Below are 15,759 nucleotides of genomic sequence, written 5' to 3' on the forward strand. Positions count from 1 at the left end.
CAACTTTTCCTGTCATGATTGTCTTCTCCAGTGACTCTTGTCTTCTCATAATGTGACCAAAATACGATAGCCTCAGTTTAGTCATTTTAGCTTCTAGGGTCAGCTCAGGCTTGATTTGATCTATAATCCACTGATTTGTTTTTTTGGCCGTCCATGGTATCCGTATTTCCTCCAACACCACATTTTAAAAGAATCTACTTTCTTCCTATCAGCTTTCTTCAATGTCCAGCTTTCACACCCGTACGTAGTAATAGGGAATACGATGGCATGAATTAACTTGATCTTGGTTGCCAGTGACACATCCTTACACTTAAGAATCGTGGGCACTTATGCCTGTTGGAGTGAGAGCGACTCAGCATGCCTTGACATTGGGGGGTGCTAATTTACTCTAAGTTTGTTGTCTCTTAAGTTTGTTGTCTCTTTAATGGGATGTTCCTGTTTTGGCTGAACTTGGGGGCTACTCTCTAAGTCCTCCTCCCTCTTAGTAGCCATTTTTTGTCTGTCTCTCTCTTCCCACATGGTCTGCAAAGGAGGCAGACGTTTCTACAGGTCTCTCCTGCATAAACCATAAAATCATACTTGCACTCACATGACGCTGGATTAGCTAGCCACTTGTATAGGGACATGTATTCTTTAGATGAGGCTTTCTATCTTTTATCAACTGCAACAAGAATGTTAACAAACACAACCTGAATAAATGAAAGTTCTACTTTTTTGCAATTTACTTCTTGGGAAGACTAAATTTATTGCGCTCAGTATCTCGCTTCCATGACTGGGCAAACTCTGCTATATTAACCAAATATAAAACCCAGTAATGCCGGCATGGGGTCACACCGCTCCTAAGGAGCTTTGCCTCCCCCCCTTCAGGATTGTGCGCAATTTTGTGTAAGTCCTGCTGAATAGCAGGAACCTCACAGATATGTTGCAACTATTGTTGGGCCTGAATTTATAAGGGGATATTTCAGAAAATTTGAAAATATTTAGACAAAGTTTGTAACTCTACTTCGCAGCTGTAGCAGCAGAAGATAAAAGTGATAAAATCAGATCCTCAATTTTCTGTATATTGCCGGGGAGGAGGATTTGGATGTTTATAATAATTCTGGGTTTGCAGAAGATGAAAGAATGAAACTAAATAACAGACATCGCTAAAGAATATTGCGTGCCTAGGAGGAATGGCACTTTGGAAGGAAAATGTTTGCATGCATGCAAAAAGCAGGTCAAAGGATGGACCACCATGTTACAGAATTAAGAAGGCTTAGTAAACACTGTGGCTCTGGTGAACTGAAAATCTCTGATAAGGGACAGAGTTGACTGTGGAATCAGAGATTATCTCCTCAGAGAACAGCTGTTATATGAGGGAGATTTACCCCAAGACAAAAGCCAAAGACATGGATTCATCTGAAGGTGCTGTCCATCTCCTTAACTTAAAGGAGCAAAGTGCAAGGTGGGCATCTTCAAAAACAAAAATAGCTTTCTCATAGCAATTGTGTGTGTGTGTGTGTGTGTGTGTGTGTGTGTGTGTAAAGTGCCGCCAAGTCGCAGCCGAGATATGGCGACCCCTTTTGGGGTTTTCATGGCAAGAGACTAACAGAGAGGTGGTTTGCCAGTGCCTTCCTCTGCCCAGCAACCCTGGTATCCCTTGGTGGTCTCCCAGCCAAATACTAACCAGGGCTTACCCTGTTTAGCTTCTGAGATCTGACGAAATCAGGCTAGCCTGGGCCATCCAAGTCAGGGCTCACTAGCAATTACTTGGGTGAAAATGGAAAAGAGGCAAGGATGCAAAACTTGTGGAATGCATCATGATCCTAAATAGCGCAAGGCATTTTAAAAGCCTTGTGTTAACTGTGGGAAGCACAATCATTTTACAATATGCTGCTTGGTCACAGCACACACACAAAAGTATCAATAGGGTTGCCAGGTCCCTCTTTGCCACCGGCGGGAGGTTTTGGGGTGGAGCCTGAGGAGGGCGGGGTTTGGGGAGGGCTGGACTTCGATGCCATAGAGTTCAATTGCCAAAGCAGCCATTTTCTCCAGGTGAACTGATCTCTATCGGCTGGAGATCAGTTGTAATAGCAGAAGATCTCCAGCTACTACCTGGAGGTTGGCAACCCTAAGTATCAAGTACACGCAGTTGAAGATACTTTGGATCAGGAGCTTTATGTTGACATAGCAGAAGCAAGAAAAACCGATTGCAGGGATTAGATTCTGCTAGTGGAGATGAATGAGAGTTATCACATTTAATCTGGACACCTGGGCTCAAGTTAAAGTGTTATCTGAACAGGATTATAAAGGTTATCAGTAAGGCCAGAACTGGGATCAACAAAAACAAAAGGTGCGGGTTACTCTGGAACATATGTCCTGGTATTGGGAAGCTGCATTGCTAGTGCCAAATACAAAAATGTTGTGCATAAGTTCTTGTTCATTATTGTACACCCAAGAATGTGACACCTATACAAGGCTTAGAAGCTTATGAAAAATGAAATCTGGCTACATGTGTATTTGCATTACAGTTCTAACCAAGGGAACGAGGCACTCACACAAGCATAACCAGGATTTGTTTACAGGGCTGGGGCTGGGCTGTTGCCAGTTCAGCGCTCTATTCAGATAAAGAAGGTATTACCTCCTTTTTGCACACCTGTGCAGGGAAGTGCTGTTTGAGCTCTGGGAGAAATTGAAATCTGAGCTCACAGAGATTGATGACTTGTATGCAAATTGTTTTTAAAAAAATCAAAGAACAGACTGGATAAACTCTTCAGTGCTTGTGGAGCAGCATAATGGCCTGTTACATATATCTTTGGATTCAAGAAGTCTCAATATGGCAATCAAAAGAGAGGACTTCAAATGGCCAACCGAAGAGGAGGAAATGGCCCAGTTTGCAAATGCACAACAGTTTAGAACATTGAATTCTTCAGGATTTTGTAGGGATGCCAGCCTCCAGGTGAGATCTGGTGTTCCCCCAGAATTACAGCTCATCTCCATACTACATAGATCAGTTCCCCTGGAGAAAATGGATGCTTTGGAGGGTGGACTCTATGGCACTCTATCCTGCTGAGGTCCTTGTCCTCCCCAGGCTCCTTCCCCAAATTTCCAGGAGTTGTTTCCCAACCTGGATTTTGGCAGTTGAAGTCAACAAAGATGTCTCAAACTGTAGGTTTATTACTCCAGTTGGATGGTCTAGATCAGTGGTTCCCAAACTTTTGGGCCACCGCCCCCCTGGTTCCACAAACTCAACCCCAGTGCCCCCAACCCTATCCTATAAAAAGCATTATTCAAAATAGGGGTTTTCATGACTCAGTAAAGAAGATAACAATAACATTTCCAAACAGTAACAATTGCACGTCTATTCAAAATAAAATTAAAATGTTTTAGTTGACATTTATTCAACAAAACTGATGAACTTGATCCAGTGGTACCAGCTCTTCAATGACTGGGGGAAAATTCTGATAGTTTCCACTAAATTTGCCAGCATGGTGCCATAGCCTGATCTATTGTAAATTAGTGAACAACACAGTTGAAGGGACCCACCTCTAGCGCCCCCTGCTGCCCTCTTGCCTTTTAGTGCCCCCCTAGGTAATCCCACCCACCCCCAGGGGGTGGTACTGCCCACTTTGGGAACCACTGGTCTAGATTTATATGCCTTACCATTTGGCATTGCATCTACCCTAGAAGTCTGTCTTAAAACCTTAACTTGCTACAGAGCCCATCTGTGGAGTGGAAACACCAATCAATGATATTCTAGTTTGGTGTACAATTAAAAAGAACCCTGACTGATGACTTTGGGAAGTCCTGGATGCCACAAGAGACGCAAACTTAAAAATGAATGGACAGAAATTAGTTTTGGTGTAAGAGAACTGACATTTGTAGGAGACGTAATTTCTGCTGAAAGCCCGAAACCAGATAAAATTAAAATGGTGGCTATAGACTTGATGTAACAGTCAAACAGCATGTTGAATATAGTTTGATCCAAAGTCTTATGTGATCCACCCTGCCAATGGAAATACATTGCATTGTAGCCAATTGCGACATGAGAGCTATCCCAGGCTGTTCCACAGAGATCTCAACAGGCAGTTTCAGCTAAGAAGAGTAGTAGTAGTAGGTTTTTATATGCCAACTTTCTCTACCACTTAAGGCAGAATCAAACCAGCTTACAATCACCTTCCCTTCCCCTCCCACAACAGACACCCTGTGAGGGAGGTGGGGCTGAGAGAGTGTGACTAGCCCAAGGTCACCCAGCTGGCTTCATGTGGAGGAGCAGGGAAACAAACCCAGTTCACCAGATTAGCCTCCGCTGCTCATGTGGAGGAGTGGGAAATCAAACCCGGTTCTCCAGATCAGAGTCCACCTCTCCAAACCACTGCTCTTAACCACTACACCCCGCTGGCTCTACAACTAGTTCTGCAAGATCCTGTCCCAGTGTAAGACTAACAGTGCAATCCTAAAGAGAGTTACTCCAGTCTAAGCCCATTCATTTCAATGGAATTACTCTGCATAGTATTGCACTGTTAGTGGAGTATTGCAACGGAGACCCTGTTCACCCTCCCTTCTAATTCAGAATGGTTAGATATGTCTTGCAACACAGCCAAGGTCTCATGATGATTCTGGAAAATAACTTCAGCAGGTTTGGTATGCTTTTATTAATTATATGAATGCTCATAATATGGACATACATTCTTAGAAATGGCTCATAGATGATACTGAATTATTTTTGTTGATCACAGCTGCAGTGTATCAGGCCAAAGGTGTTTCCAGCACACAAAATCCAGGCTCGGATACAACTGATCTAGCCCATCCTCCCCCACTTAAGGAAAAAAGGACTACTCGTTATCATTTGAGATTTATTTGCAGACTATCTGTTGCAAAGACTAGTGGAGTTTACCGCATTGGTCCATTTGGATTTATACAGCAGCTGAACAGTGCTTATCAACACAATTTTCACATTAAAACATGTTCGGTTTGATAGCATGGCAAATACTGTTCAAGAAATTATTTATTTGAATAATAATTGTGCTTGTGCCTAGCCAAGATGCTGCCAGCCTAATCAAAAGTTGTGCCTTGGTGGTTGGGGTGTTCATGCCACTAACAACCCAAGGATTTATGAGAACAAGGATAATTTATGTGAAGAGCTTTGAACAACCCAAGGCAATGTTTCAATATATTATTTTTATCAGTTTTCATCCAATCGTCACAGATTGCTTTTGGTAAACAGGCATTCAAAAATGAGAGTCCTGGTACAGAATGAATAACAGCCTGATAAAAATAAATTCATAGTACTCTTTTTCTTGAAGAAGAGAATACAAATCCATCATAGCAACGGCAAAGGTAAAGGGGAAAGAAAGACCTGTTCTAACTCCATTAATACTTGTAATCTGTAAACCACAACCTTAAATTACACTAATTATCTTCCACAGGCTTTTCAGTTTGACACAATTTATTAAATTAATATGTTTCGAAGAACCACAAATGCTAACCCGCTGTTTCAAAGGGATGATGCATCTTTGGTAGGGTTCCAACCTCCAGGTAGTGGCTGGAGACCTCCTGTATTACAACTGATCTCTAAGTGATAGAAATCAGTTCCCCTGGAGAAAATGGCCACTTTGGCAATTGGACTCTATGGCATTGAAGTCCCTCCCTCTCCAAACCCCACCCTCCTCAGACTCCACCCCCAAAATCTCCAGGTATTTCCCAACCCGGTGCTGGCAACCCTAATCTTTGGAGGCATTTACACTTTGAAAATGCTTCTTCTTGGTTAATCTAGTTTGTCAATATTACTAGTTTGAGAATTAGTAGCTCCCATTCCTACATATGCACTGAAATAACTTGTTTAATAAGTAATGCAGATCATTTATCCCCTCTTATATCTATGAACTGCAGGAGTCTGGAGCCTTGAAATTTACAGATCCATTGGAAATCCAAGTTGGTAATATTCATTGTTTCATTGGTCAAAATGCTTGTATGCATATGTAAGTAGTGGGGGTGACCCATGCAAGTCCCTGTACTTTAAAAAAAAGGAGGGAATTGGCCCCCCAGAATTCTGAGATCAATAAGGGGTGCCTTAGAATCAATAAGGACAAAGCTTATTCCCTTCATCTCTTCCCAACCCCCTCTTTTACTGGGATTTTGATTTGCTTTTCTTGCTCAATCTTCCTTTTTTGCAGAAACACTTCCTAAAGCAGAAAAGACAGCACTTCAGTGAGATGAAGAGCACAAGGAGGACCACGGCCAAGAGAAAGGCAATAACATCAAGGGAATGGTACTGGATCCAGTTGAGGTCGTGGGCTGCTGGCCGCAGATGAGGAGCACCCTTATGCTTCATCACAAATTCCACCCAATGTACAGCCAGGTCGAGCGGGTGGATGGGCCTGTCCAGGTGGAGGGCTGAAAGACGCATGATATTCTCTTTGTACCTAAAAGCATTGTGAAAGATAATGGGATACTCAGAACCTCTTTATGTACATTGATCAGCGGTGCTGCTTTCGGAACATTTCTGAAATAAACAGGAATCCTGTAGAATTTTTTTTTTTAATTCTGCATAACACTTCATCAGATATCCAGATTAGCAAGAACACTTACCAGGGAGTAAACCTCATTGATGAAATAGCCCTTATCCCTGGGAATACTAGGCGGCAGACACTGTCACTGTTGCGGGTCTGGGTTTTTGCTTTTGCTTTTTGCGTTTGCTCATTATTTGTATACTGTAATACGTTTTGCAATTTATTTGATCCTTTGTTGTTACTACTATTTTGTAAAATTTTGGAGTAGCTACAAGTTATTAGATAAACGCCTTGCAACCTATGGTGCTGTGCACATTTTTTTCTGTCTTCTATCAGAGGTTCCCCCTTCTTTTTTTTCTCCCCCCCCTTATCCCTGGGAAAACACAGGTTTTTAATGTCTTACACTCATTAACATAGGCCTTTTATGCATGGCTATTTCCCTCGTTGTCACCCTTCCGATGACTTTGGGTCTTTGTGTTGATTATGCATGCAGTTTCCGACCGCCAGAGGTCACCTCGCTCTCCCCCTGCATTTCCCTGTGTTTTGCCTGCATTTTTAGAGATCTGTTTTATCTCGAATTTGAAAACGTGGGCAAAACGCGGGGAAACACAGGGGAGAGCGAGGGGACCTCTGACGGTTAGAAATGGCATGCATAATCAACACAAAGACCCGAAGCCATTGGAGGGGTGACCATGAGGGAAACAGCCATGCATAAAAGGCCATAGTTTTTGCTGTATCAAATGTGTTACGGGGAGAAGTGAGCTACTTAGTTTCCTTTTGGGACCTTTAATGACTTTCACCCTCTTGTGGCATGCTTGTGTGTTTCCAAACATTTTTCAGTCTTAGCAAAGCATTCTTTTGCACAGAAATATAAGTACTACAAGGTGGGATCACACTTTCAAAGACTTGAACTCCCTCAGTTGTTTAACTGGAAAAGGATTTCTTTTGATATCCCTCTTTAAGTTTGAATTAAATGAAAGTTACATTTGCAGTAATGGGATTTTTTTTATCAGGGGAGGGGGATTTAAAAGCTGCAAGCAAGGGAAGGAAGGGAAACTTTTATTTTATTTATTTATTTAAACATTTATATCCTGCCTTTTTGGGAGGGCAGGCAGCATGGTACAGCCCGATCTCGGAAGCTAAGCAGGGTCAGCCCTGGTTAGTATTTGGATGGGAGACCACCAAAGAAGACCAGGGTTGCTGGGCAGAGGAAAGCACTGGCAAACCACCTCTGCCTTTAAAACTTCATAAGGGGTTAGACAAAATGTAAAACCTAGTTCAGGATGAAATGAGATAAGCAGACAGAATAGGAAGTTTCAGAGGTACCACTGCTGTAATTAACATTTTAAAGTGCTGGGACGTACAAGATATTAGCACCTTTGGTGGGTGAGAAATGACAGAGCCCTGTTAAGATGTGGCTGAGACATAGTGTTAAATTTCTTGGTGAATGTGAACTCAGCAATTACCCTTTGCATCCCCTCCCTTTGAAGTTCTTTTGTAGGAGAATAGTGACTTAAAGTTTCTATTTTTAGTGTCAGATTTGTGTCCATTTATTATTTTGTGCAGGGACTGACCTCTTTGTACAGTGCGGAGAATAGAAGGGCAGTCCTGACACATGGGCCAAATGATTATTAAATTCTGCCATGATTCCGAGCCTCATTTGTCCCATCAAATACAAATTAAAGGTATAAGGCTGTAACTTACAAGTAGTTGGTATAGGTACACCAGAGGATGAACAAGTGGCTGAATCCAAAACCCCACAACACATACCTTTTATTAGGACCAAACTAAATGCGCCTAATATTTGGTTAGTCCTAATAAAAGGTATCATGTGGATTGTGTTTTGGGTTTCTGGATTTTTCTTTTGGACCTGCACAGCTGACAAGAAGAAGATGAGCCCAAGATGGTAGAACTGATGAAGAATCTTATTTGTAAGTACGGTACCTCATTGCTTATTAATACATTCCAGATTTTTAAAATGTATTAAAATTTAGCATAGGAATTTCTATGCACATTTAGTGACATACAGCTATTGGGAAGATATACTTCAAACTAGCAGCATAATTATTGGATATCTTTTAACCCATCCATTTTGCTTGGACTCGTTAAAGATTATATTTTAAAAGGAATACTACTATTTAGTTGTCATTTGCTGATCTCAGCTACTATTTTGCTCACACTATTTGAATGCAAGATCAAATTCCAGTTTTTGACATCTGAAAACATAAACTAAGGAATGTTATGCTGATGAGTAAGCGAATGCCCACGTGTTTGGAAAGGAAAACTGGATGTTATCAAAGAACTTACAGAGAAAGGGCTTCCCTTCATTTTGTTTCTGAATTAGGCCTATACCCAATGAAAATACAAGACATGCAGTTCTTTCCTTGATTGAATTAGGTTAATGTGAATAATTCTGCCTACCAATTACTGTGTACAGAATACACATCAACCAGTCTGCCAAGGAATTTATGCATGTGTGCCAGGAATGAAGCCCCCATATGTTGCAGAACAATCTGTAGCATGTTCTAGGCCAAAAAAATTACATGGACCATGGACATTGCATGACCTGAAGGTGCCTTCAAAAACACATTGAAAAAATTCTTCTTTATAGGGTTGCCAACTATCTGGTGAAAAAAATGTCCTATCCCTTTAATAGAGGCTTAATGGTTGGAAACGGGCAGGTGAAACTTTTCATCCCATGATAAATATAATCCTATTAAGCCTCTATTAAAGTGACAGGATGCTCCCCCCCCCCCCTCACAAATTGTTGGCAACTCTACTTCTACACCTAAACGTTTATGGGAAAGGTCCCTAGTATCAGGTATACTGATATCAGGTTTTGAAGAACACTTGGATGCTACTAATATTGATCTCATGAACATCGCTTTGATTAACTTCTGATGAACCCTGAATTTTTCCAGAGCACAGTTTGCAAATGACTGGTGTCAGGGATCATGTGTTCAATTGGAGAACCAAAGCAGCAGTAACAAAGGCTTTACTGAAAGAAATGTTGAATGTTTGCCTTTTACCTGAAACCGTGCACTTTTTAATTTCCACAGCCATATATTTCTGAATGATTAGTACTTGCCAATGGAAGGGGCACTGATGAAATAAAGAAACAAGGAAAGAAAGGCAAAAAAAGAAAAGGAAGAAAAGAAAAAGCAGAAGGAAATGCCAATCACAGGTATCCCAATAGTGGATCAATTCTATTTCTCTGTAAAATGGTGACTTTGTTTGTGTGTAAAGTGCCGTCAAGTCACAACCAACTTATGGCAACCCCTTATGGGGTTTACAAGGCAAGAGACTAAAAGAAGTGGTTTGCCAATGCCTTCCTCTGCACAGCAACCCTGGTATTCCTTGGTGGTCTCCCATCCAAATACTAACCAGGGACGACCCTGCTTAGCTTCTGAGATCTGATGAGATCAGGCTATTCCATGCTGCCTTCCCTCCCAAAGTGGGATATTTAATTATAATTGTATTTAAGACTCGCCCGTAAATGAGTTTGGTGCCATAATGCCTTTCACTACTCACGTTTTATCATAAATAACAGCCTTCAATGCATCAGAGAGGTCCTTGGAAGTCATCTCAAGTACATTGAGGGTCACTCCTGCTCCCCGAGATTCCATCCGCTTGGCGTTGTCCATCTGATCTCCAAAAAGGGGCATCAGCACCATTGGGACTGCATTGCAGATTCCTTCATAAATCCCGTGGGAGCCTGCGTGGGTGATAAAGGCTCTGGCTTTCGGATGAGCTGTAGGAGCAAGAAAGATAGTTGGGGAAATGAAACTGAGTTGAATAGATTGCTGGTCTCTACACATCTCCTCTAATATATATGGTAGAAAGGCATTATTACAGATGCAGCCAACGTTAACAAAACCTCAGTGATGAAGCTCAGCTGTTGTGTATGTTGTTCAGAGGGTAGGAAAGTGCTGATCAAGGTGGCAGGGGAAGTTAGGAGGACCGTTTCACCATCACAAATGGGTGTGGAAGAGAGTGACGAGGATTCAAGGGGCCTGGAGACCAAGCCCTATGAGGAAAGGCCGAGGGACTTGGGAAGGGAATATTTAGTCTGGAGAAGAGACGTTTGAGGGGGGACATGATTGCTCTCTTTAAGTATTTGAAAGGCTGTCACTTAGAGGAGGGCAGGGAGCTGTTCCTATCAGCGGCGGAGGATAGGATTTGCAATAATGGTTTTAAATTGTGGGTGGAAAGGTACCGGCTGGATATTAGGAAATATTTTTTACAATAAGAGTAGTTCAGCAGTAGAACCAACTGCCTAGGGAGGTGGTGAGCTCCCCCTCACTGGCAGTCTTCAAGCAGCAGCTGGACGAACACTTTTCAGGGATGCTCTGATCCCGCATTGAGCAGGGGGTTGGACTAGACGGCCTGTATGGCCCCTTCCAACTCTTTGATTCTAAACTGGACAGGACCAGACCTGCTACTGCAGATTTGTCCCTGGTTTGTTCTATAGCATGAGTCTAGAACTGTGGTTCTGAAATGATAGTAATGTAGGGACCTCCCCAGTTTGACAACATTTTTGCAGGCCCTAAACCCTGCTCTCCTCCTGCTCTGGCACCATGTATACTCCATGGAAGACTCCCAAGGTTGCCAGCAACCTGTGACTGGGAGGGAAGCATCCTGTCCCTTTAATAGAGGCTTAATGGGATGTTATTCACCACATGATGTTATTTTCTTCCATGTCACGAAAAGCTTCACCTGACCATTTCCACTCATTAAGCTTCTATTAAAGGGGCAGGACATTTTTTTCACCAGGTAGTTGGCAACCCTAAAGCCTCCATCTTCTAATGTCCTGCAGTGAGAACCACATCAGGTATATTTTTAAAACAAGCTTATGTCAAATATTTGCATTGTCTGTGCAAAGTCAGGTGTTAGGGGGCCACAATTCAAAGCACCCTCACCTAAATTATGATCAACCCCATCCTTCTACTGGAAAAGACTATCTGATGGAAATAGCAGGACATTTTCTTTTTGAGTAATAATTTCTAACTCTAGGCCAGCTGAACAGGAATGGAAAGGAGCCTGAAAGAACTTTCAAAGTGGATTATAAGAAATAGAAAAAGCTTCAAACAAAACCTGAACTTTTAATATTCATCTGAAAACCATCATTTGTGTAGTCTGTGGATTTAAGTATCCGCTTCTGGGGCCATGTTGAGAATTAGTTATGATGTTCATGATTGGGGGGTGGGGCTGCATCAAAATAATTTTTGGTCCAGACATACCAAGTAGATCATTCTGCGGAAGCCACTTGACAAGTTTGGTGTTCTTCGCAAGGTTGGGGGGCACTTCTCCAGTGTACCTCCACAGCACCTTCATGGATTCGGAAATATAAAATAATGTGGAATGAAATGTTTGCCAGTTTTGATTTTTTTTTCCTTCAAAGGAGTAGTGAGAAAAGAACCCCCCCCCCAAAAAAACACACATTTAATCCATTGGTTCTCACTCTGTGGATCACAGAGAGCCACATTCGTAATTACACTCAGCCAAAAGGGCCACAGGTCTATGCATAGGGTTGCCAACCACCAGGTACTAGCTGGAGATCTCCTGCTATTACAACTGATCTCCAGCCGATGGAGATCAGTTCACCTGGAGAAAATGGCCACTTTGGCAATTGGACTCTATGGCACTGAAGTCCCTCCCCAAACCCTGCCCTCCTCAGGCTCCACCCCAAAAACCTCCTTTGCGAAAAAGGGCCTGGCAACCCTATCTATACGTGGCCTGTGTGCTAACTAAACACACACAAGTAATAATATATGTATAATAGAACCCTTTTAATTACCAGAGTACATCTGAACGTGAAGGGTTATCTTTCCCCACTACTGGGAGTTTTGTTTTATGAGTTAACCTTCAACAGTGGTATGCCACGTTCCACCACCTCATCCAGCTACTTGACCCAGACTCATATACTCCTACATCTGGACAACCTTGATTAAATCAGCATAGACAAGTTGTGTTGTGTTTTAAAAATTAAAAAAGCAACAGTTTTGTTTTGGGCACTTAGTAATGAGGAGATGATTCCAATTTCTAAAGAAATCGCCCACTTCCCTGGAACATGGTGACAAGGGAAGCTGTGCTCAGAAGAGCCACAGTTGGCTCCAGAGTAGGGCTGCCAGGTCCCTCTTCGCCACTGGTGGGAGATTTTTGGGGTGGAGCCTGAGGAGGGCGGGGTTTGGGGAGGGAAGGGACTTCAATGCCATAGAGTCCAATTGCCAAAGCGGCCATTTTCTCCAGGCAAACTGATCTCTGTTGACTGGAAATCAGTTGTAATCGCAGGAGACGTCCAGCCACTATCTGGAGGTTTGGAAATTAGCACGGGAAAGTGGTACACAAATGCACATAAACAGGTTGCAAAAAACAAGTCTGTAATGAGTAATAAAGATGGAAAGAACAAAACAAGTGTACAACATGAAAACTTAGCAACTAAGTGACTGGTTATATACAAATATACAGGTAAGCATGAAACAGTCTATTGGTGTGTATCTGGAGGCAAAAAGTCCTCTTCTGAGTTTCAAAATTAATCAGTTCAACAGGATATCCAATAGTAGGTATAAATCCAAAAGCTAGGGGACGGCCGTTTCACATTCGTTTCTTCAGCCCCACATTGCATCATTCATTTTGTAGTAAGTCAATTACATATACAAGTCCATTTCAATTCAACATTCTGCAGCAGCACTGTCAACAGGTTCCCAATGGGATACTAGTGTTGAAACTCAGAAGAGGACTTTTTGCCTCCAGATACACACCAATAGACTGTTTCATGCTTACCTGTATATTTGTATATAACCAGTCACTTAGTTGCTAAGTTTTCATGTTGTACACTTGCTTTGTTCTTTCCATCTTTATTACTCATTACAGACTTGTTTTTTGCAACCTGTTTATGTGCATTTGGGTACCACTTTCCCGTGCTAATTTCCAAACCTATTCGGTATAGGCACAGAGGTGCCTTTGTTTTTGTTTTGCTCACTATCTGGAGGTTGGCAACCCTACTCCTGAGCAACCGAATGAGCATCACTGATTTAATCCTACTTTTATAGCGGCAATTCCAACAGATTATAACATTTTCTGTGTTCTGCCTCTGCTGCTCAGGGATGTTCTTAGTGAGGCTAGGGGCCTGGGGCAAAAGTCAAAGATGCCCCCCCATGCACTCCCAAGGCCTGACCCAGGGAGATAGAAAATCACTACCACCAAAGCACAGTTGTCCAAAGAGAGACTAACCTCCTTGCATTCATATGCTCGAGGGATTGAAAGGCACAAAGGCAATCTCAAACCTCTCCACAAGGCTCTTTCCCTCACCCTGATAATTTTGGCATGCACAGCGGCCTCACTTGGCTCAGGCGGTGGGATTTGGTTCGCTGTCTGCTTCTCTAGGCGCCGCAGGAGGGAAAGTGTAGGTTGGCAGGGGCCAGGCAAAGCAGGGTTGCCAGCTCCGGGTTGGGAAATACCTGGAGGTTTTGGGGGGCGAATCCTGAGGAGGGAAGGGTTTGGGGAGGGAAGGGATTTCAATGCCATAGAGTCCAACTGAGGGAAGTGTAAAATTTCAATTTATTTGAAAATATTATTCTATAAAGGTACAAGTTTAATTAATACTTATAAGCTGTAGTTATCTATATAAGCCAGTAGGGAGCGGTATATCCTAACAAAAGTTTAAAACTTTTGCACAGGTGTAAAGGTTGCGTCAGAGACTGATACTGACTAGTACGCATAAACAGGATGGTGAACTAATCGTAAATTGAGCTCAGGGGCGGGCATATCACGAGGTTATACTGCATCATGAAATCTGATCTAACAATAGACTCTAGAAGTGTATAAATATCTCTCCATTTTGAATAATAATTCAGAGATGTGGTTTTAGGTCGAGAGACCCACATTCTCTCTTATGCTGGCATGAATAAATAAATATACCTCTTACTTCTAAAAAAAATAACCTGAGTCGTCCCTGTTCTGGGTGGGTCTGTGCCATTGAACAGGGTCTGGCTTTTGCATCCAACACAATTGCCAAAGCGGCCATTTTCTCCAGGTGAACTGATCTCTATCGGCTGGAGATCAGTTGTAATAGTGGGAGATCTCCAGCCACCACCTGGAAGTTGGCAACCCTAAGGCAAAGTCTCTCCCGGCAAAGCACGAGGGGTCGGCTGCATGCTGCAGGGCAAGGGGGCTGGCAGGCAAACAAGGGCCCATCCCTCTGGCTGGCTAGGGGGCTCCCTCCGGGCTCCAGCCCCTGCCAGCCTCTGAGTTCTTGGTACTCTTCAAGGGCCAGCAAGAGCGACCCAGCTCCAAGGCAAACCTCCTCAAAGCATGACAGCACCCCCCACCTGCTATGCTTCAGTTGGAACCCCAGAACCCATTTCCAGTCAAACCGAAACTACCTGCAGATAGGGTTGCCAACCTCCAGGTACTAGCTGGAGATCTCCTGCTATTATAACTGATCTCCAGCCAATAGAGGTCAGTTCAGCTGGAGAAAATGGCCGCTTTGGCCATTTGGACTCTTTGGCATTGAAGTCCCTCCTCAAACCCTGCCCTCCTCAGGCTCTGCCCCCAAAACCTCCCGCTGGTGGCAAAGAGGGACCTGGCAACCCTACCTGCAGAAAGGGAGGGGGGCGACTGCATTTGAATGCGTGCACTGTATATTTTCTGTTACCACAGTTATCCCCCCAAAAGTGGTTTTCAAGAGGATAAAGCACACTGTATATTACTGCTCTGGATTCACTTTTTGTGTGATAATCAGGAAGATGCAATTATTCAAGCTATGCAGAACTCTTCTGATGAAAAGGTCCAAATAACATTGTACCTACAAAAATGGATCCAACTAAACATCTCGTTTTGCTTATATGTAAAATATAGCTGAACATTTCGTAATACATCAGTTAAAATAATATTTAAAGTTGGCTTATCTTAGAACGTTACTCTTTCCCCCAAAGCATACTCTTTTTTTCTGCAATTATCAGTTCTGTTTTCATTTATTAGCACAGATCCTTACTTTTCACTTCGGGGTAATTTTAATTCCCCAAAAATAAGGATAAATAACAACATTGCTGGGAAACACAGAAGGGGACATGATTGGAAGGAACAGAAGATGAAGGCAATCAAAGACAACCAAGCAGAAACGGGAAAGGCAGGGATTAGAGAGAATTAAGGAAAGGGAGAAAAGAGATGGGCAGTGATCAGATCATTAACTTGCAGCTAATGCTGGGCTAAACAGCTGCTGTAGCTCCAGAAAGTTTTAAGAACTGGAATTTTTGTCCTGCTCTGG

At 42.7% G+C, this 15,759-nt stretch overlaps 1 protein-coding gene across 3 annotated transcripts in view; it reads right to left on the reverse strand.

Moving 5' to 3' along the window:
- Positions 1–6,050: 6,050 nt before the first annotated feature.
- The window catches only part of LOC130483377 (UDP-glucuronosyltransferase 1A1-like), a 38,776-nt gene continuing 29,067 nt past the window's right edge, over positions 6,051–15,759 (reverse strand). For all 3 annotated transcript variants that reach the window (XM_056856131.1, XM_056856132.1, XM_056856133.1), the window contains exons 3-5: positions 11,732–11,819; positions 10,023–10,242; positions 6,051–6,404 (exon numbers count right to left, since the gene is read on the reverse strand). In XM_056856131.1, coding sequence (XP_056712109.1) covers positions 6,107–6,404; positions 10,023–10,242; positions 11,732–11,819 — 606 coding nt within the window. In that variant the 3' untranslated portion in view covers positions 6,051–6,106. The remainder of the gene's footprint in view (positions 6,405–10,022; positions 10,243–11,731; positions 11,820–15,759) is intronic.

The sequence above is a fragment of the Euleptes europaea genome, chromosome 10 (assembly GCF_029931775.1).
Source record: "Euleptes europaea isolate rEulEur1 chromosome 10, rEulEur1.hap1, whole genome shotgun sequence".
NCBI lineage: Eukaryota > Metazoa > Chordata > Lepidosauria > Squamata > Sphaerodactylidae > Euleptes > Euleptes europaea.